Here is a 21,615-nt window from a genome sequence, read left to right on the forward strand (position 1 = left end):
ACACTTGATAACAGCCACTCTGGTTCCTGTATTGCTGTCAAAATCCTTTTGATGTAAGACGCATGCGCTAAAGGTGTGCCAGCTGCCGTCATGAAATTTCTGAGGCGTCACAGGGCCCCACAATCATGCACCACTCCGAAGGTGTACCTAGAATCTGTGTATATATTAGCTGATTTACCCTTTGCCAACTCACATGCTCTGGTCAGTGCTACCAGCTCAGCGACTTGTGCTGAGTGTGGTGGGCCAGGTGGTTCAGCTTCTATAATACTTTCATCATCTACAACTGCGTATTGGATGCACAGGTCTCCCGATTCCGTTTGTCTGTGACAACTACTGTCAGTGTAGAAGGTAAAGTCTACTCCTTCCAGTGGGTTGTCACTAAGGGCCCTCATTCCGAGTTGTACGCAGAGAATCATCGCATCGCAAACGGTCCGAAATCAACAAAACGCGCATGCGCAAAAGCGGAAATACGCATGCGCGAGCATAGCGATACGACACTTGTGCAGAAATACTACAAAGGAAATTGCTCGTTACACAGAAACGAAAACGGGGAGTGGCGAAGGCGTGACAGAGGCGCGACTTCGCAATCTTCCGACATGGGCGTAAAAGTGGGCGTATAGTGTGGGAGTATGCAACTAGCAGTAGGCGTGTTTTTCGTATAAATGCATTGTCGCTGTTAAACCTAACATAGCAATTCCTTGCAATCTTTACGCAGCAGCCGAGTAGGTCTGCAGTTACTCTGCATTTGCGAAGTAGTGTTACAAGTGTGTATGCACTAATTAGCAGTTAATTGGAGAGCCCATTCATCTGTTGTCCAATTACTTGCTAAACACTGCTCTGCTGAATTACTGCAAACAGCAATTGTGTGGACACATTACATGTTTATTCTAAGCACCTATAAATCTGTCACGCTGCCAAATAAGGTTTTTATTTAGGGCCAAGTGTTTGGCTAAACATTGTTGTTAAGTGCATGTTTTAATGTGTGTACTACTACCAAATGCAAACAAGTGAAATTAACCAAATTTATAAACTACATCAGCAACATCTAAACTTCATAAAATGTAACCTTTGTATATTCCAAATCTCAGGACCAACATAATGCAGCATACACTTATTTTTTTGCATGAATAAAACTTTTTTATTTGGTTAGAATATCTGGCAATGTTTAAAATTATGTCCTGTTGCCCATAGTAAATCAAATCCCGAGTTGTGACTATTTTTGGAATATGGACATTAAAGTGTGGTGCAAGGCATACCTGTTGCATTTTTAAAGATGCAATGCTTGTATTTTTTTTAAGATTGTTCCCTTGTTCCCCAAGTGTCTATATGCTTTGCTAAACTTTCCTGGACTAAGATTAACATAATGCATTAACTTTAAGAAAGTACACACATTTTTTAATTAATTTATTTTTTATTACTGATGTAATATATTTTGGGAGCAAAACAACATGTCTACAGGTGAGTATCACAGGCAAAGATGGACCAAGCAGAAAGCAGATGCCACTGACACAAATGACATAGCAGAACTCAGTACTAGGGAAACTCCAGCTTCTGACAAAATCATAATGTAATTGCAAATAAATAATATGGTGTAAACACCCTGCAAGACAAATATATTTGGGCAACTGAGAAAGATTCATGAGCCACCACACAAACACAACAATACACAGCACACTAGGAAGAGGAAGGTGGCTCTGGTGTTTAGGAAAATAAGCTCACAGGCTACAATATATCAAAACATATATAATACATTTCACTAAGAGGGAGTTATCCATTCTGGCCACACAAGCCAACACAAAAAAAACATAGAGACAACATGAAAAACATGGGTGCTGCCCATCTGGAGAGACATCACTTTCTTTTTTTTGTCCCCGCCTGATGCTGTTCTTCTTGGCTTGGTCTGCGGAGCGACCTTCGTGGGCCCTGCCCAGTGGGATGTTCTTCCTGGGCAGGGGCAGGGGAGGGAGCCAATGTGGCTGGCTCTCTGCCACTGTGGGCAAGGGAGACAGCGATGGCCTGGAGCCCTTGCAAGATGTTATTTGCAAGGCTTTGGAATGAGGAGGCAAGATGATCTTGTCCCTGCCTGATCTCTGCCAGACCTTGGCAGAGTTGAGCAACACCTTGCTCCACACTGGTTCTGTGCTCAGTGAGCCGGACAGCTATCTGGCTTACCTCCCGGATCATCCTGTCCTGAAATGCATTTAGGCTCTCACCATACCTAGCTATTTCAAGCAGGATCACCGGGATAGCAGAGGGTTGGGTGGGTGGGCCAGTTGGAACCTGGATAGGTGGGATTTGGGGTCCCACACTACCAGACCCACTAGGTCCCTCCACCTCAGCCTCAGCCACATAACCCTCCTGTGACTCGACCTGCTCACCCCCCTGTGCTGTGTTATGTGCAAAGCAAATAGAAGAATGTGTGGAAAAAGAGTAGAAAAAAACAATATGAGACTTTTGCTTTTATAATTTTAAAAATTAAAAAATATGTGTGTAAACTTACCTGGCAAGTCATGTGCCGTCAGGATTTCAGGCAGGTCCGGGTCCATATGAGACACCCCTGTCCCCTCCTCATAACTGACACAGTCCATCGCTATCTCCTCCAACTCTGTATACTCCACAGCGACAGATGGTCCTCCCCCTGTAGCCCTCGAGGCATTCCACTCCGCAGCCCTCTTGCCCTTCAGGCAGGATTTGAAGTCGGCCCAACTACATATGTTTGGAAAAATAGGGGCAAGGTAGAGTATTAAAAATAAAGGCTTTAATATATAGGACACATGTTATGCATTTGTTTGCTATAGACAACATCAATGTAACTAGCTTTTGACAAATACTTAGCACACATAATGGACTGCCAATATACACTTACCGTCGTCTAACTTCTTGTGATGTTCGGACGATAGAGCCGACTTCATTGACAGAATGAGTGATGTCCCTCCAGATGCGTTCTTTCGTAGCAGCACCCATGTTTTTCGGTCCTCTATGAATTTTTGACATGGCCTGCGTGACCAAAACACGCAACTCCCTCTTAGTGAATGCGGGCTGCCTTTTTTTGCGCCTTGAAGTAGCCTGTGAGCTTTGTTCCTGTTGCTCCTCACCATCTTCCTCGTCACTAGCAGCTTCTGTATGTTGTGGTTGTGCGGCTAATGCGGAATCTCCCTCAGTTTCCCCAGTATGTCTGTCTGGCAGGGTAACCCCGCTTAACTGCTGGGTCTCAGAAGCTGGAATGTCTCTAGTACTGGGTCCTGCGTCTTCACATTCCGCAGAGGCGGATTCCAGCATTCGCCGACGCAATGCGATACGTCTTTGAGCCAATTCTGCCTGCTCCCGCTGCAAGCGGTCCATCTCTGCTGCAAAATCCTCACGAGTAGCCATGTTGGTAATGACATGTTCTGTACGCACAGGTGTGTAGGTATTTATAGCTACGTGCGCAGCGTTAATTCACACAGGTGTAAATTATGCTAATTGTGTGACTGATTGTACTGCTTATTTAAGAGCATGGTTTGCAGCCTGTGTGAGTGGGTGTATGATGAAAGAAGCTGCTGTGTGTTTGCTGTGTGTTTACAGAGAAGGTGGTCGTCTTTTGCCCAACTTTGCAGAGTGAGTAGTTTTAGCATTGTCTTGCAGACAGATGTCCGTTTATTAGCTTTTAACATGTATAGCGTAGTGCGCTTTTTTGGCTAAGTTTCTTTTGTGAGTATTCCTACATTAGTCAATTATCAAGCCAAGTATGTATGGGTGCAATGGAACTGGGTTTATGTATTTTTGAGAATATCTGTTTGTTATTTAAATGGTTTAGTATGCCATATTTGTTTTTTTCTGACCTGTACTTTACATTGTGTATGTTATATTGTTTGCACAGTTTGATCTCTTAGACTCCTTCTGTGTCTCTTGTAGGTGTCTCATTGTGGGATTTCATTCCTCACTTTTGTTTTGTGCCAAGTAGGCGGATTTTTGCTTTACATTTTCTACACATTTGAATTTTTATATCTGGAGCTGGTAAGTAGCCATTCCCTGTGTGTGCTGCTGTTTGTTGTAATTGTCTATATGATCTCTTAGACTCCTTCTGTGTCTCTTGTAGGTGTCTCATTGTGGGATTTCATTCCTCACTTTTGATTTGTGCCAAGTAGGCGGATTTTTGCTTTACATTTTCTACACATTTGAATTTTTATATCTGGAGCAGGTAAGTAGCCATTCCCTGTGTGTGCTGCTGTTTGTTGTAATTGTCTATATGATCTCTTAGACTCCTTCTGTGTCTCTTGTAGGTGTCTCATTGTGGGATTTCATTCCTCACTTTTGATTTGTGCCAAGTAGGCGGATTTTTGCTTTACATTTTCTACACATTTGAATTTTTATATCTGGAGCAGGTAAGTAGCCATTCCCTGTGTGTGCTGCTGTTTGTTGTAATTGTCTAATATGATCTCTTAGACTCCTTCTGTGTCTCTTGTAGGTGTCTCATTGTGGGATTTCATTCCTCACTTTTGTTTTGTGCCAAGTAGGCGGATTTTTGCTTTACATTTTCTACACATTTGAATTTTTATATCTGGAGCAGGTAAGTAGCCATTCCCTGTGTGTGCTGCTGTTTGTTATAATTGTCTATATGATCTCTTAGACTCCTTCTGTGTCTCTTGTAGGTGTCTCATTGTGGGATTTCATTCCTCACTTTTGATTTGTGCCAAGTAGGCGGATTTTTGCTTTACATTTTCTACACATTTGAATTTTTATATCTGGAGCAGGTAAGTAGCCATTCCCTGTGTGTGCTGCTGTTTGTTGTAATTGTCTATATGATCTCTTAGACTCCTTCTGTGTCTCTTGTAGGTGTCTCATTGTGGGATTTCATTCCTCACTTTTGTTTTGTGCCAAGTAGGCGGATTTTTGCTTTACATTTTCTACACATTTTAATTTTTATATCTGGAGCAGGTAAGTTGCCACTCCCTGTGTGTCCTGGAGTGTGTTTGTAGCAAGTGTTTTTTTTTTTATTTGGGTCCATTTCTCTCTCTTGTAGGTGTTATTTCTTGGTTTACAAAGCATTTACTTTTGACAAAGTAGGGCTGATTTTTGCTGTATTAGCTACTAAAGGACCACCTTGTTAATTTTTTAAATTATAAAGATTTGCTTTTAAAAAACGTTTATTCATACTTAGTTGTTTTATTATATATTGTCACTGGCGCTCAATCCGTAAGGATGTGTGGGGGCCCCCAATGACGGGGTCCTATATCCCTGAAATGGGACTAGGTCCTTTCGGTGGTAAAAAGTAGCTCAATAACAATTAATATAAAATCACATGAAAATATTTAATGTTAAAAACATACAATACGTGAACACTGAAAGTGCATGGTGGTCATGAACAATCCAAAAAAGTGACTTGTGCTTTTTTAGTCCACAAAGATGCTCTCACCAGCTTACTGTGGTGCGGTGGGCTAGCTTATAAAATAAGCTGGTGTGGTCCTGGGCTGAATTAGCCTAGCACCACCGCAGAAGATTTATCAGCATGGATTCACTTCCAGTTCACATGTGCTTCTCCTCAGTCCAAAAACAACGCGTTTCGGTTCCACAGAACCTTTCTCAAGAATTGGATGAGGTTTCCTATCCTGTAGTGTCTTTTATACCTGGTTAATGAGCTACTAAATTGATTAATTAGTTATGATGTCACTTCCTGTTTTTCAAAACGGAAGTGCTATGTTTGCGATCCAGTGCCGTTCTTACAAAAATTCCTTCCCTTAAAATACTTCTCTCTATTCATATATAGTATGCTACCTCATTGTATAACAACACCACTTCATTATATTTCAAAAATGTCCAAAGAAGCCAAAGTTCCGCCGCGTCTGTGCTTCCGTTTACGCCAACCGGAAGTCACATGGGCGCTGTCTCGCATCCGCTTCCTGTCGTGGCCGAGCCGCATGCATCTCCTCCCTCCGGAAGTGACGGAAATGCGGTCCACACATGCGTTCCACACGGGGCGGCGGAGATCTATCACAATGAAGTATGTTCAGCCATCTTGTTTAATGGATAGAGTGCTGGTATGCATGTACTTTGGAGCGGCCGGGAGCACCCACTCGTTACCTTTCTTTGTGGTACTTCATATTCCCAGCCTGTCCATCCCTTTTACCCGAGTGGGGTCCCAAACCTGCTCCGTTGATTCCACATTATGATGCTTGTGTAAATGATGTTATAGGCATAAAAAGGATAAACAAGAAAAATATATATTAGAACCATGACATAGGAAAACTAAAAAAGACTAAAAATGACATATAATGAATCAATACATTATTTATAATATTTCAAATGCCATTTAAAATACCAGCAAATCATTAAAATACCAGCAAATCATTAAAATGTCAGTGGAAAACTATTAGTGGATAATTTATGATAGCTCCAGGGACATGCACCTCGCCTAAGAATATTAATCTAAAAACCACTTTAGCTCGAAGTCTACATTATGCCCCCTGGGTTTCAAAGTATCTAAATTAGAAATCCACTTCATTTCACATTGTGCAAGACGCTTTTCTAAATTTTTGTTCTTCCAATTCGGTTTGATTTGCTGTAGCCCTAAAAATCGTTTTATATGTTCTTCACATTTGTTATGTGTGGTTCTGAAATGGTCAGATAGGGGATGGGTTTCCAACCCCTTGCGGATATTATATATATGCTCCGCAGCACGAGTTTTCAAAGGGCGCGAGGTCTTTCCTACATATATCAGTCCGCATTTACATTCCAGTAAATATACAATATTTCGGGAGTGGCATGTCACAAAGTCATTTATCCTATATTTGGAACCATTCACTTCAAATTCAGTGATTTTACGCGATATGTCCTTCTTACTGGTGGTGCGGCACATCAGGCATTCCCCACACCTGTGGAAACCCTTGTTACAACTTCTGACCCCTATATTTTCCGTAAGGCTACTCTTGACCAGATGGTCCTTCAAACATTTGGCTTTTTTGTAGATAAACACCGGTTTGGGTGGAAGATGATCCCCAAGTACCGGGTCATCTTTCAATATGCGCCAATTGTTCCTGAAGATGTTTTCAATCTTCTTATGGTAGCCCCCATATCTCGTAATGAAGGCCCATTGATACGGATTCTCTCCTTGCTGCTCCTTCACTTTCTCTACAAGCAAGTCCTTTCTATCTATTTTTTCGACCTTCTCTTTCGCTTTTTCCAAAAGTCCATCATCATATCCTTTTTCCCGGAAGCGATCTGTCATTTCATCCATCTGTGTGTCCAGAATCGCCTTGTTTGTACAATTTCTTTTCAATCTTTTGTACTGGCCAACAGGAATATTCTCTAGCCACCTATGGTGGTGTTCACTATTTATGTTCAGGTAGGCATTAGAGTCCGTTGGCTTCCGATGGGTTTTAGTACAAATCTCGTTGTTTTCTATGTATATGCTCAAATCCAAAAAGGATAATTCTTCATTACTCTGGGTATAGGTTAGGATGATATTAAACTGATCACAATTGAGAAGGTCCTGAAATGCACGAAGGGATACCTCACTCCCTTTCCAAACCATAAAAATATCATCAATGAACCGCCACCAGCAAACCAGGCCCGCCCCCAGCTCTCTCAAAGGGTCCACTGTGGATGCCTCCCAGTAGGCCATGTAGAGGTTGGCATAGCTGGGGGCAAACCTGGTGCCCATGGCGGTCCCCCTGATCTGCAGATAGTAGGTACCCTGGAAATAAAAATAATTATTTCTCAAAATGAGATCAATGGCTTCCAAGATGAATTCCTTTGTGGTGTTATTGTAAGGGCTTTTCTCAAGGAAAAATTCCACTGCTTCCTTTCCTTTATCCCAATCGATGATCGTGTAAAGTGAGCTTACGTCTGCACTCACTAGAGTGCAGTCCGTGCCCCAATCAACACAGGTTAATTTTCTAAGCACATCTCCTGTGTCCTTTAGGAACACTGGTGTATTGGTGACCAATGGTTGTAAAAAGGAATCCACCATAGCGGACAAGTTGGATGTAACACTGTTGGTGCCCGTGATAATGGGTCGTCCGGGGGGGTTTGATAGATCCTTATGGACTTTAGGCAACACGTAAATGGTAGGTGTAGATGGCTCATCAATGAGGATAAAATCTTTTTCCTCCTCCGTGATGGCCCCGTGATTTGCCGCCTTTTGTGTTAGACCCTCTATTTTCTTAATGATGTTAATGAGAGGATCTGTTTTTAATTTCTTATACGTGTTCTCGTCGCCTTATTGTCTCTATATCTCCTTGATGTAATTATCATGGTTCATGATAACTACCCCCCCCCTTATCTGCAGGTTTTACTACAATAGTTTGATTCTCCTGTAGGTTCTGTACTGCAAGGAATTCCTTTCTAGAAAGATTTTTCTTTTTTGTTCTTGGAATTTTTCTTAATTCTTTAGTGACGATAGAATTAAAGCAGTCAATGCTGCCTCCTTTCACATGTTTAGGATAAAAATGTGACTTTTTCCTAAACTTAGATCGTTCTACGGGGTCCTCCTTATTAGCACTTTCTTTCCCCATGAAAAATTTCTTTAGGGAGATTTTGCGAATATACTTCTGCAGGTCCACAAATAAATCAAAAGGGTTGGGATCACTTGATGGTGCGAATTTTAACCCCTTTAATAACACACTCTGTTCCTCTGCAGTTAGCACATGGGAACTGAGGTTAAATATCTTGCTCTGCATATTCCGGTTATCTTCCTTTTCATTTAGAGAGGGTCCCTCCTTGGTATGTCTACTAGATTTAGATCTAGGTTTTTTTGTTGTTACTTTCCCACCTCTTTTACCCCATTTAGTACGTTTGGGGATTGGACCAGTTATTCTCTTCTTGGGATCCAGTGTCCTCTCTCTAAAAAAGAACGACCAGATTGTAGGGTCGACACATGACCAGATCTAATATTCCCTATATTTCTTTCCCTAGGGATATATTCTGGCTCAAGATGAGGATCATATCCTCTTCTTACATTGGTTTCAGTTCTTCTAGGACGAGGTCCTGCATTTCTCCAGGATGTAGATGAAAATTCATCTCCATATTTTTTCCTGGGTGTTTCCTCATATTCTCCTGCTCTACCCCGACTCGATCCCTCTATGAGGTTTCTGTCCTGAAATTTAGGTTTATTTCTATTCCTTCTCTGAAGGGTTACCCTTTCCTCATTACCATTTCTTCCCCTTCCTATTGGTCTTAAACGTGGTTCAGTAGGTCTCTTGCGCCAAGTGGGAGTGGATTTACCCTCTCCCCTATTCTTTGGTGCCCTAAATTTTTGGCCATTCGGTACACAAGATTGAGGTTCTAGCGCCTCCTGGGGTTCTTCAGAATCTCGTAATAACTTTCTTTTCTTCCTTGCTTTAAGTTCTTTTGTTTCCCTTTCTAATTTCTGTATGATGAATTTCTCCTTTTCCTTTACTTCTTCTACCTCCAAAAAAGGGTTCACTAGAATTTTTAAAGAATCAATATCTTTATTTATTTCTATAAGGTTTTTCTTCCTCTCTTTTATTATTAGTTCCATCAAGGACAGACTACAGTGGGTTAAGATTTTATCCCATTCTATGATGAACGCCTCATTATCATTGGTGAAAGAGGATTTTTTGATGATCTTAAGGCCCTTAGGAACTAGGTGGTGCACTAGGTAATGTTCTAACGTGGTTACCTCCCACCAAATCCTATTCTCTTTTACCATCAATTTCTCTAATTTGTTTAATACAGTGGTGAGGTCTTCATCCTCCACATTAGAGTCTATTGCGGATTCATCAAGGAACCCTTTCGCTAGATTCCTCCTTGTTTCCCTAAACGTAAACATCCCTGCTGCAGACTGATATGTACAGGTGTTTCAAAGGACTATACAACAAAAGAAAATTAATACAATACCAGAATTGCGCAGTGAAACAAAAAGAGCTGCCCAGACACACTGTTCAGTGGGGGAAAAACACCAATTCCCAATGTAGCATAAAGAAAAAACTGGTGAACAGAGTGTCACTGGCGCTCAATCCGTAAGGATGTGTGGGGGCCCCCAATGACGGGGTCCTATATCCCTGAAATGGGACTAGGTCCTTTCGGTGGTAAAAAGTAGCTCAATAACAATTAATATAAAATCACATGAAAATATTTAATGTTAAAAACATACAATACGTGAACACTGAAAGTGCATGGTGGTCATGAACAATCCAAAAAAGTGACTTGTGCTTTTTTAGTCCACAAAGATGCTCTCACCCTCTTACTGTGGTGCGGTGGGCTAGCTTATAAAATAAGCTGGTGTGGCCCTGGGCTGAATTAGCCTAGCACCACCGCAGAAGATTTATCAGCATGGATTCACTTCCAGTTCACATGTGCTTCTCCTCAGTCCAAAAACAACGCGTTTCGGTTCCACAGAACCTTTCTCAAGAATTGGATGAGGTTTCCTATCCTGTAGTGTCTTTTATACCTGGTTAATGAGCTACTAAATTGATTAATTAGTTATGATGTCACTTCCTGTTTTTCAAAACGGAAGTGCTATGTTTGCGATCCAGTGCCGTTCTTACAAAAATTCCTTCCCTTAAAATACTTCTCTCTATTCATATATAGTATGCTACCTCATTGTATAACAACACCACTTCATTATATTTCAAAAATGTCCAAAGAAGCCAAAGTTCCGCCGCGTCTGTGCTTCCGTTTACGCCAACCGGAAGTCACATGGGCGCTGTCTCGCATCCGCTTCCTGTCGTGGCCGAGCCGCATGCATCTCCTCCCTCCGGAAGTGACGGAAATGCGGTCCACACATGCGTTCCACACGGGGCGGCGGAGATCTATCACAATGAAGTATGTTCAGCCATCTTGTTTAATGGATAGAGTGCTGGTATGCATGTACTTTGGAGCGGCCGGGAGCACCCACTCGTTACCTTTCTTTGTGGTACTTCATATTCCCAGCCTGTCCATCCCTTTTACCCGAGTGGGGTCCCAAACCTGCTCCGTTGATTCCACATTATGATGCTTGTGTAAATGATGTTATAGGCATAAAAAGGATAAACAAGAAAAATATATATTAGAACCATGACATAGGAAAACTAAAAAAGACTAAAAAAGACATATAATGAATCAATACATTATTTATAATATTTCAAATGCCATTTAAAATACCAGCAAATCATTAAAATACCAGCAAATCATTAAAATGTCAGTGGAAAACTATTAGTGGATAATTTCTGATAGCTCCAGGGACATGCACCTCGCCTAAGAATATTAATCTAAAAACCACTTTAGCTCGAAGCCTACATTATGCCCCCTGGGTTTCAAAGTATCTAAATTAAAAATCCACTTCATTTCACATTGTGCAAGACGCTTTTCTAAATTTTTGTTCTTCCAATTCGGTTTGATTTGCTGTAGTCCTAAAAATCGTTTTATATGTCCTTCACATTTGTTATGTGTGGTTCTGAAATGGTCAGATAGGGGATGGGTTTCCAACCCCTTGCGGATATTATATATATGCTCCGCAGCACGAGTTTTCAAAGGGCGCGAGGTCTTTCCTACATATATCAGTCCGCATTTACATTCCAGTAAATATACAATATTTCGGGAGTGGCATGTCACAAAGTCATTTATCCTATATTTGGAACCATTCACTTCAAATTCAGTGATTTTACGCGATATGTCCTTCTTACTGGTGGTGCGGCACATCAGGCATTCCCCACACCTGTGGAAACCCTTGTTACAACTTCTGACCCCTATATTTTCCGTAAGGCTACTCTTGACCAGATGGTCCTTCAAACATTTGGCTTTTTTGTAGATAAACACCGGTTTGGGTGGAAGATGATCCCCAAGTACCGGGTCATCTTTCAATATGCGCCAATTGTTCCTGAAGATGTTTTCAATCTTCTTATGGTAGCCCCCATATCTCGTAATGAAGGCCCATTGATATGGATTCTCTCCTTGCTGCTCCTTCACTTTCTCTGCAAGCAAGTCCTTTCTATCTATTTTTTCGACCTTCTCTTTCGCTTTTTCCAAAAGTACATTATCATATCCTTTTTCCCGGAAGCGATCTGTCATTTCATCCATCTGTGTGTCCAGAATCGCCTTGTTTGTACAATTTCTTTTCAATCTTTTGTACTGGCCAACAGGAATATTCTCTAGCCACCTATGGTGGTGTTCACTATTTATGTTCAGGTAGGCATTAGAGTCCGTTGGCTTCCGATGGGTTTTAGTACAAATCTCGTTGTTTTCTATGTATATGCTCAAATCCAAAAAGGATAATTCTTCATTACTCTGGGTATAGGTTAGGATGATATTAAACTGATCACAATTGAGAAGGTCCTGAAATGCACGAAGGGATACCTCACTCCCTTTCCAAACCATAAAAATATCATCAATGAACCGCCACCAGCAAACCAGGCCCGCCCCCAGCTCTCTCAAAGGGTCCACTGTGGATGCCTCCCAGTAGGCCATGTAGAGGTTGGCATAGCTGGGGGCAAACCTGGTGCCCATGACGGTCCCCCTGATCTGCAGATAGTAGGTACCCTGGAAATAAAAATAATTATTTCTCAAAATGAGATCAATTGCTTCCAAGATGAATTCCTTTGTGGTGTTATTGTAAGGGCTTTTCTCAAGGAAAAATTCCACTGCTTCCTTTCCTTTATCCCAATCGATGATCGTGTAAAGTGAGCTTACGTCTGCACTCACTAGAGTGCAGTCCGTGCCCCAATCAACACAGGTTAATTTTCTAAGCACATCTCCTGTGTCCTTTAGGAACACTGGTGTATTGGTGACCAATGGTTGTAAAAAGGAATCCACCATAGCGGACAAGTTGGATGTAACACTGTTGGTGCCCGTGATAATGGGTCGTCCGGGGGGGTTTGATAGATCCTTATGGACTTTAGGCAACACGTAAATGGTAGGTGTAGATGGCTCATCAATGAGGATAAAATCTTTTTCCTCCTCCGTGATGGCCCCGTGATTTGCCGCCTTTTGTGTTAGACCCTCTATTTTCTTAATGATGTTAATGAGAGGATCTGTTTTTAATTTCTTATACGTGTTCTCGTCGCCTAATTGTCTCTCTATCTCCTTGATGTAATTATCATGGTTCATGATAACTACCCCCCCCCTTATCTGCAGGTTTTACTACAATAGTTTGATTCTCCTGTAGGTTCTGTACTGCAAGGAATTCCTTTCTAGAAAGATTTTTCTTTTTTGTTCTTGGAATTTTTCTTAATTCTTTAGTGACGATAGAATTAAAGCAGTCAATGCTGCCTCCTTTCACATGTTTAGGATAAAAATGTGACTTTTTCCTAAACTTAGATCGTTCTACGGGGTCCTCCTTATTAGCACTTTCTTTCCCCATGAAAAATTTCTTTAGGGAGATTTTGCGAATATACTTCTGCTGGTCCACAAATAAATCAAAAGGGTTGGGATCACTTGATGGTGCGAATTTTAACCCCTTTAATAACACACTCTGTTCCTCTGCAGTTAGCACATGGGAACTGAGGTTAAATATCTTGCTCTGCATATTCCGGTTATCTTCCTTTTCATTTAGAGAGGGTCCCTCCTTGGTATGTCTACTAGATTTAGATCTAGGTTTTTTTGTTGTTACTTTCCCACCTCTTTTACCCCGTTTAGTACGTTTGGGGATTGGACCAGTTATTCTCTTCTTGGGATCCAGTGTCCTCTCTCTAAAAAAGAACGACCAGATTGTAGGGTCGACACATGACCAGATCTAATATTCCCTATATTTCTTTCCCTAGGGATATATTCTGGCTCAAGATGAGGATCATATCCTCTTCTTACATTGGTTTCAGTTCTTCTAGGACGAGGTCCTGCATTTCTCCAGGATGTAGATGAAAATTCATCTCCATATTTTTTCCTGGGTGTTTCCTCATATTCTCCTGCTCTACCCCGACTCGATCCCTCTATGAGGTTTCTGTCCTGAAATTTAGGTTTATTTCTATTCCTTCTCTGAAGGGTTACCCTTTCCTCATTACCATTTCTTCCCCTTCCTATTGGTCTTAAACGTGGTTCAGTAGGTCTCTTGCGCCAAGTGGGAGTGGATTTACCCTCTCCCCTATTCTTTGGTGCCCTAAATTTTTGGCCATTCGGTACACAAGATTGAGGTTCTAGCGCCTCCTGGGGTTCTTCAGAATCTCGTAATAACTTTCTTTTCTTCCTTGCTTTAAGTTCTTTTGTTTCCCTTTCTAATTTCTGTATGATGAATTTCTCCTTTTCCTTTACTTCTTCTACCTCCAAAAAAGGGTTCACTAGAATTTTTAAAGAATCAATATCTTTATTTATTTCTATAAGGTTTTTCTTCCTCTCTTTTATTATTAGTTCCATCAAGGACAGACTACAGTGGGTTAAGATTTTATCCCATTCTATGATGAACGCCTCATTATCATTGGTGAAAGAGGATTTTTTGATGATCTTAAGGCCCTTAGGAACTAGGTGGTGCACTAGGTAATGTTCTAACGTGGTTACCTCCCACCAAATCCTATTCTCTTTTACCATCAATTTCTCTAATTTGTTTAATACAGTGGTGAGGTCTTCATCCTCCACATTAGAGTCTATTGCGGATTCATCAAGGAACCCTTTCGCTAGATTCCTCCTTGTTTCCCTAAACGTAAACATCCCTGCTGCAGACTGATATGTACAGGTGTTTCAAAGGACTATACAACAAAAGAAAATTAATACAATACCAGAATTGCGCAGTGAAACAAAAAGAGCTGCCCAGACACACTGTTCAGTGGGGGAAAAACACCAATTCCCAATGTAGCATAAAGAAAAAACTGGTGAACAGAGTGTCACTGGCGCTCAATCCGTAAGGATGTGTGGGGGCCCCCAATGACGGGGTCCTATATCCCTGAAATGGGACTAGGTCCTTTCGGTGGTAAAAAGTAGCTCAATAACAATTAATATAAAATCACATGAAAATATTTAATGTTAAAAACATACAATACGTGAACACTGAAAGTGCATGGTGGTCATGAACAATCCAAAAAAGTGACTTGTGCTTTTTTAGTCCACAAAGATGCTCTCACCCTCTTACTGTGGTGCGGTGGGCTAGCTTATAAAATAAGCTGGTGTGGCCCTGGGCTGAATTAGCCTAGCACCACCGCAGAAGATTTATCAGCATGGATTCACTTCCAGTTCACATGTGCTTCTCCTCAGTCCAAAAACAACGCGTTTCGGTTCCACAGAACCTTTCTCAAGAATTGGATGAGGTTTCCTATCCTGTAGTGTCTTTTATACCTGGTTAATGAGCTACTAAATTGATTAATTAGTTATGATGTCACTTCCTGTTTTTCAAAACGGAAGTGCTATGTTTGCGATCCAGTGCCGTTCTTACAAAAATTCCTTCCCTTAAAATACTTCTCTCTATTCATATATAGTATGCTACCTCATTGTATAACAACACCACTTCATTATATTTCAAAAATGTCCAAAGAAGCCAAAGTTCCGCCGCGTCTGTGCTTCCGTTTACGCCAACCGGAAGTCACATGGGCGCTGTCTCGCATCCGCTTCCTGTCGTGGCCGAGCCGCATGCATCTCCTCCCTCCGGAAGTGACGGAAATGCGGTCCACACATGTGTTCCACACGGGGCGGCGGAGATCTATCACAATGAAGTATGTTCAGCCATCTTGTTTAATGGATAGAGTGCTGGTATGCATGTACTTTGGAGCGGCCGGGAGCACCCACTCGTTACCTTTCTTTGTGGTACTTCATATTCCCAGCCTGTCCATCCCTTTTACCCGAGTGGGGTCCCAAACCTGCTCCGTTGATTCCACATTATGATGCTTGTGTAAATGATGTTATAGGCATAAAAAGGATAAACAAGAAAAATATATATTAGAACCATGACATAGGAAAACTAAAAAAGACTAAAAAAGACATATAATGAATCAATACATTATTTATAATATTTCAAATGCCATTTAAAATACCAGCAAATCATTAAAATACCAGCAAATCATTAAAATGTCTGTGGAAAACTATTAGTGGATAATTTCTGATAGCTCCAGGGACATGCACCTCGCCTAAGAATATTAATCTAAAAACCACTTTAGCTCGAAGCCTACATTATGCCCCCTGGGTTTCAAAGTATCTAAATTAAAAATCCACTTCATTTCACATTGTGCAAGACGCTTTTCTAAATTTTTGTTCTTCCAATTCGGTTTGATTTGCTGTAGTCCTAAAAATCGTTTTATATGTCCTTCACATTTGTTATGTGTGGTTCTGAAATGGTCAGATAGGGGATGGGTTTCCAACCCCTTGCGGATATTATATATATGCTCCGCAGCACGAGTTTTCAAAGGGCGCGAGGTCTTTCCTACATATATCAGTCCGCATTTACATTCCAGTAAATATACAATATTTCGGGAGTGGCATGTCACAAAGTCATTTATCCTATATTTGGAACCATTCACTTCAAATTCAGTGATTTTACGCGATATGTCCTTCTTACTGGTGGTGCGGCACATCAGGCATTCCCCACACCTGTGGAAACCCTTGTTACAACTTCTGACCCCTATATTTTCCGTAAGGCTACTCTTGACCAGATGGTCCTTCAAACATTTGGCTTTTTTGTAGATAAACACCGGTTTGGGTGGAAGATGATCCCCAAGTACCGGGTCATCTTTCAATATGCGCCAATTGTTCCTGAAGATGTTTTCAATCTTCTTATGGTAGCCCCCATATCTTGTAATGAAGGCCCATTGATACGGATTCTCTCCTTGCTGCTCCTTCACTTTCTCTACAAGCAAGTCCTTTCTATCTATTTTTTCGACCTTCTCTTTCGCTTTTTCCAAAAGTCCATCATCATATCCTTTTTCCCGGAAGCGATCTGTCATTTCATCCATCTGTGTGTCCAGAATCGCCTTGTTTGTACAATTTCTTTTCAATCTTTTGTACTGGCCAACAGGAATATTCTCTAGCCACCTATGGTGGTGTTCACTATTTATGTTCAGGTAGGCATTAGAGTCCGTTGGCTTCCGATGGGTTTTAGTACAAATCTCGTTGTTTTCTATGTATATGCTCAAATCCAAAAAGGATAATTCTTCATTACTCTGGGTATAGGTTAGGATGATATTAAACTGATTACAATTGAGAAGGCCCTGAAATGCATGAAGGGAAACCTCACTCCCTTTCCAAACCATAAAAATATCATCAATGAACCGCCACCAGCAAACCAGGCCCGCCCCCAGCTCTCTCAAAGGGTCCACTGTGGATGCCTCCCAGTAGGCCATGTAGAGGTTGGCATAGCTGGGGGCAAACCTGGTGCCCATGGCGGTCCCCCTGATCTGCAGATAGTAGGTACCCTGGAAATAAAAATAATTATTTCTCAAAATGAGATCAATGGCTTCCAAGATGAATTCCTTTGTGGTGTTATTGTAAGGGCTTTTCTCAAGGAAAAATTCCAATGCTTCCTTTCCTTTATCCCAATCGATGATCGTGTAAAGTGAGCTTACGTCTGCACTCACTAGAGTGCAGTCCGTGCCCCAATCAACACAGGTTAATTTTCTAAGCACATCTCCTGTGTCCTTTAGGAACACTGGTGTATTGGTGACCAATGGTTGTAAAAAGGAATCCACCATAGCGGACAAGTTGGATGTAACACTGTTGGTGCCCGTGATAATGGGTCGTCCGGGGGGGTTTGATAGATCCTTATGGACTTTAGGCAACACGTAAATGGTAGGTGTAGATGGCTCATCAATGAGGATAAAATCTTTTTCCTCCTCCGTGATGGCCCCGTGATTTGCCGCCTTTTGTGTTAGACCCTCTATTTTCTTAATGATGTTAATGAGAGGATCTGTTTTTAATTTCTTATACGTGTTCTCGTCGCCTTATTGTCTCTCTATCTCCTTGATGTAATTATCATGGTTCATGATAACTACCCCCCCCCTTATCTGCAGGTTTTACTACAATAGTTTGATTCTCCTGTAGGTTCTGTACTGCAAGGAATTCCTTTCTAGAAAGATTTTTCTTTTTTGTTCTTGGAATTTTTCTTAATTCTTTAGTGACGATAGAATTAAAGCAGTCAATGCTGCCTCCTTTCACATGTTTAGGATAAAAATGTGACTTTTTCCTAAACTTAGATCGTTCTACGGGGTCCTCCTTATTAGCACTTTCTTTCCCCATGAAAAATTTCTTTAGGGAGATTTTGCGAATATACTTCTGCTGGTCCACAAATAAATCAAAAGGGTTGGGATCACTTGATGGTGCGAATTTTAACCCCTTTAATAACACACTCTGTTCCTCTGCAGTTAGCACATGGGAACTGAGGTTAAATATCTTGCTCTGCATATTCCGGTTATCTTCCTTTTCATTTAGAGAGGGTCCCTCCTTGGTATGTCTACTAGATTTAGATCTAGGTTTTTTTGTTGTTACTTTCCCACCTCTTTTACCCCGTTTAGTACGTTTGGGGATTGGACCAGTTATTCTCTTCTTGGGATCCAGTGTCCTCTCTCTAAAAAAGAACGACCAGATTGTAGGGTCGACACATGACCAGATCTAATATTCCCTATATTTCTTTCCCTAGGGATATATTCTGGCTCAAGATGAGGATCATATCCTCTTCTTACATTGGTTTCAGTTCTTCTAGGACGAGGTCCTGCATTTCTCCAGGATGTAGATGAAAATTCATCTCCATATTTTTTCCTGGGTGTTTCCTCATATTCTCCTGCTCTACCCCGACTCGATCCCTCTATGAGGTTTCTGTCCTGAAATTTAGGTTTATTTCTATTCCTTCTCTGAAGGGTTACCCTTTCCTCATTACCATTTCTTCCCCTTCCTATTGGTCTTAAACGTGGTTCAGTAGGTCTCTTGCGCCAAGTGGGAGTGGATTTACCCTCTCCCCTATTCTTTGGTGCCCTAAATTTTTGGCCATTCGGTACACAAGATTGAGGTTCTAGCGCCTCCTGGGGTTCTTCAGAATCTCGTAATAACTTTCTTTTCTTCCTTGCTTTAAGTTCTTTTGTTTCCCTTTCTAATTTCTGTATGATGAATTTCTCCTTTTCCTTTACTTCTTCTACCTCCAAAAAAGGGTTCACTAGAATTTTTAAAGAATCAATATCTTTATTTATTTCTATAAGGTTTTTCTTCCTCTCTTTTATTATTAGTTCCATCAAGGACAGACTACAGTGGGTTAAGATTTTATCCCATTCTATGATGAACGCCTCATTATCATTGGTGAAAGAGGATTTTTTGATGATCTTAAGGCCCTTAGGAACTAGGTGGTGCACTAGGTAATGTTCTAACGTGGTTACCTCCCACCAAATCCTATTCTCTTTTACCATCAATTTCTCTAATTTGTTTAATACAGTGGTGAGGTCTTCATCCTCCACATTAGAGTCTATTGCGGATTCATCAAGGAACCCTTTCGCTAGATTCCTCCTTGTTTCCCTAAACGTAAACATCCCTGCTGCAGACTGATATGTACAGGTGTTTCAAAGGACTATACAACAAAAGAAAATTAATACAATACCAGAATTGCGCAGTGAAACAAAAAGAGCTGCCCAGACACACTGTTCAGTGGGGGAAAAACACCAATTCCCAATGTAGCATAAAGAAAAAACTGGTGAACAGAGTGTCACTGGCGCTCAATCCGTAAGGATGTGTGGGGGCCCCCAATGACGGGGTCCTATATCCCTGAAATGGGACTAGGTCCTTTCGGTGGTAAAAAGTAGCTCAATAACAATTAATATAAAATCACATGAAAATATTTAATGTTAAAAACATACAATACGTGAACACTGAAAGTGCATGGTGGTCATGAACAATCCAAAAAAGTGACTTGTGCTTTTTTAGTCCACAAAGATGCTCTCACCCTCTTACTGTGGTGCGGTGGGCTAGCTTATAAAATAAGCTGGTGTGGCCCTGGGCTGAATTAGCCTAGCACCACCGCAGAAGATTTATCAGCATGGATTCACTTCCAGTTCACATGTGCTTCTCCTCAGTCCAAAAACAACGCGTTTCGGTTCCACAGAACCTTTCTCAAGAATTGGATGAGGTTTCCTATCCTGTAGTGTCTTTTATACCTGGTTAATGAGCTACTAAATTGATTAATTAGTTATGATGTCACTTCCTGTTTTGCAAAACGGAAGTGCTATGTTTGCGATCCAGTGCCGTTCTTACAAAAATTCCTTCCCTTAAAATACTTCTCTCTATTCATATATAGTATGCTACCTCATTGTATAACAACACCACTTCATTATATTTCAAAAATGTCCAAAGAAGCCAAAGTTCCGCCGCGTCTGTGCTTCCGTTTACGCCAACCGGAAGTCACATGGGCGCTGTCTCGCATCCGCTTCCTGTCGTGGCCGAGCCGCATGCATCTCCTCCCTCCGGAAGTGACGGAAATGCGGTCCACACATGCGTTCCACACGGGGCGGCGGAGATCTATCACAATGAAGTATGTTCAGCCATCTTGTTTAATGGATAGAGTGCTGGTATGCATGTACTTTGGAGCGGCCGGGAGCACCCACTCGTTACCTTTCTTTGTGGTACTTCATATTCCCAGCCTGTCCATCCCTTTTACCCGAGTGGGGTCCCAAACCTGCTCCGTTGATTCCACATTATGATGCTTGTGTAAATGATGTTATAGGCATAAAAAGGATAAACAAGAAAAATATATATTAGAACCATGACATAGGAAAACTAAAAAAGACTAAAAAAGACATATAATGAATCAATACATTATTTATAATATTTCAAATGCCATTTAAAATACCAGCAAATCATTAAAATACCAGCAAATCATTAAAATGTCAGTGGAAAACTATTAGTGGATAATTTCTGATAGCTCCAGGGACATGCACCTCGCCTAAGAATATTAATCTAAAAACCACTTTAGCTCGAAGCCTACATTATGCCCCCTGGGTTTCAAAGTATCTAAATTAAAAATCCACTTCATTTCACATTGTGCAAGACGCTTTTCTAAATTTTTGTTCTTCCAATTCGGTTTGATTTGCTGTAGTCCTAAAAATCGTTTTATATGTCCTTCACATTTGTTATGTGTGGTTCTGAAATGGTCAGATAGGGGATGGGTTTCCAACCCCTTGCGGATATTATATATATGCTCCGCAGCACGAGTTTTCAAAGGGCGCGAGGTCTTTCCTACATATATCAGTCCGCATTTACATTCCAGTAAATATACAATATTTCGGGAGTGGCATGTCACAAAGTCATTTATCCTATATTTGGAACCATTCACTTCAAATTCAGTGATTTTACGCGATATGTCCTTCTTACTGGTGGTGCGGCACATCAGGCATTCCCCACACCTGTGGAAACCCTTGTTACAACTTCTGACCCCTATATTTTCCGTAAGGCTACTCTTGACCAGATGGTCCTTCAAACATTTGGCTTTTTTGTAGATAAACACCGGTTTGGGTGGAAGATGATCCCCAAGTACCGGGTCATCTTTCAATATGCGCCAATTGTTCCTGAAGATGTTTTCAATCTTCTTATGGTAGCCCCCATATCTCGTAATGAAGGCCCATTGATATGGATTCTCTCCTTGCTGCTCCTTCACTTTCTCTACAAGCAAGTCCTTTCTATCTATTTTTTCGACCTTCTCTTTCGCTTTTTCCAAAAGTCCATTATCATATCCTTTTTCCCGGAAGCGATCTGTCATTTCATCCATCTGTGTGTCCAGAATCGCCTTGTTTGTACAATTTCTTTTCAATCTTTTGT

General features: G+C 41.2%; 1 protein-coding gene across 1 annotated transcript in view; it reads left to right on the forward strand.

The window, feature by feature from the left end:
* The window catches only part of LOC134957203 (uncharacterized), a 76,934-nt gene that overhangs the window by 15,018 nt on the left and 40,301 nt on the right, over positions 1 to 21,615 (forward strand). Inside the window, exons 4-9 of the mRNA XM_063938901.1 lie at positions 3,895 to 3,996; positions 4,079 to 4,180; positions 4,263 to 4,364; positions 4,448 to 4,549; positions 4,632 to 4,733; positions 4,816 to 4,917. Coding sequence (XP_063794971.1) covers positions 3,895 to 3,996; positions 4,079 to 4,180; positions 4,263 to 4,364; positions 4,448 to 4,549; positions 4,632 to 4,733; positions 4,816 to 4,899 — 594 coding nt within the window. The 3' untranslated portion in view covers positions 4,900 to 4,917. The remainder of the gene's footprint in view (positions 1 to 3,894; positions 3,997 to 4,078; positions 4,181 to 4,262; positions 4,365 to 4,447; positions 4,550 to 4,631; positions 4,734 to 4,815; positions 4,918 to 21,615) is intronic.

This window comes from Pseudophryne corroboree, chromosome 9 (assembly GCF_028390025.1).
Source record: "Pseudophryne corroboree isolate aPseCor3 chromosome 9, aPseCor3.hap2, whole genome shotgun sequence".
NCBI lineage: Eukaryota > Metazoa > Chordata > Amphibia > Anura > Myobatrachidae > Pseudophryne > Pseudophryne corroboree.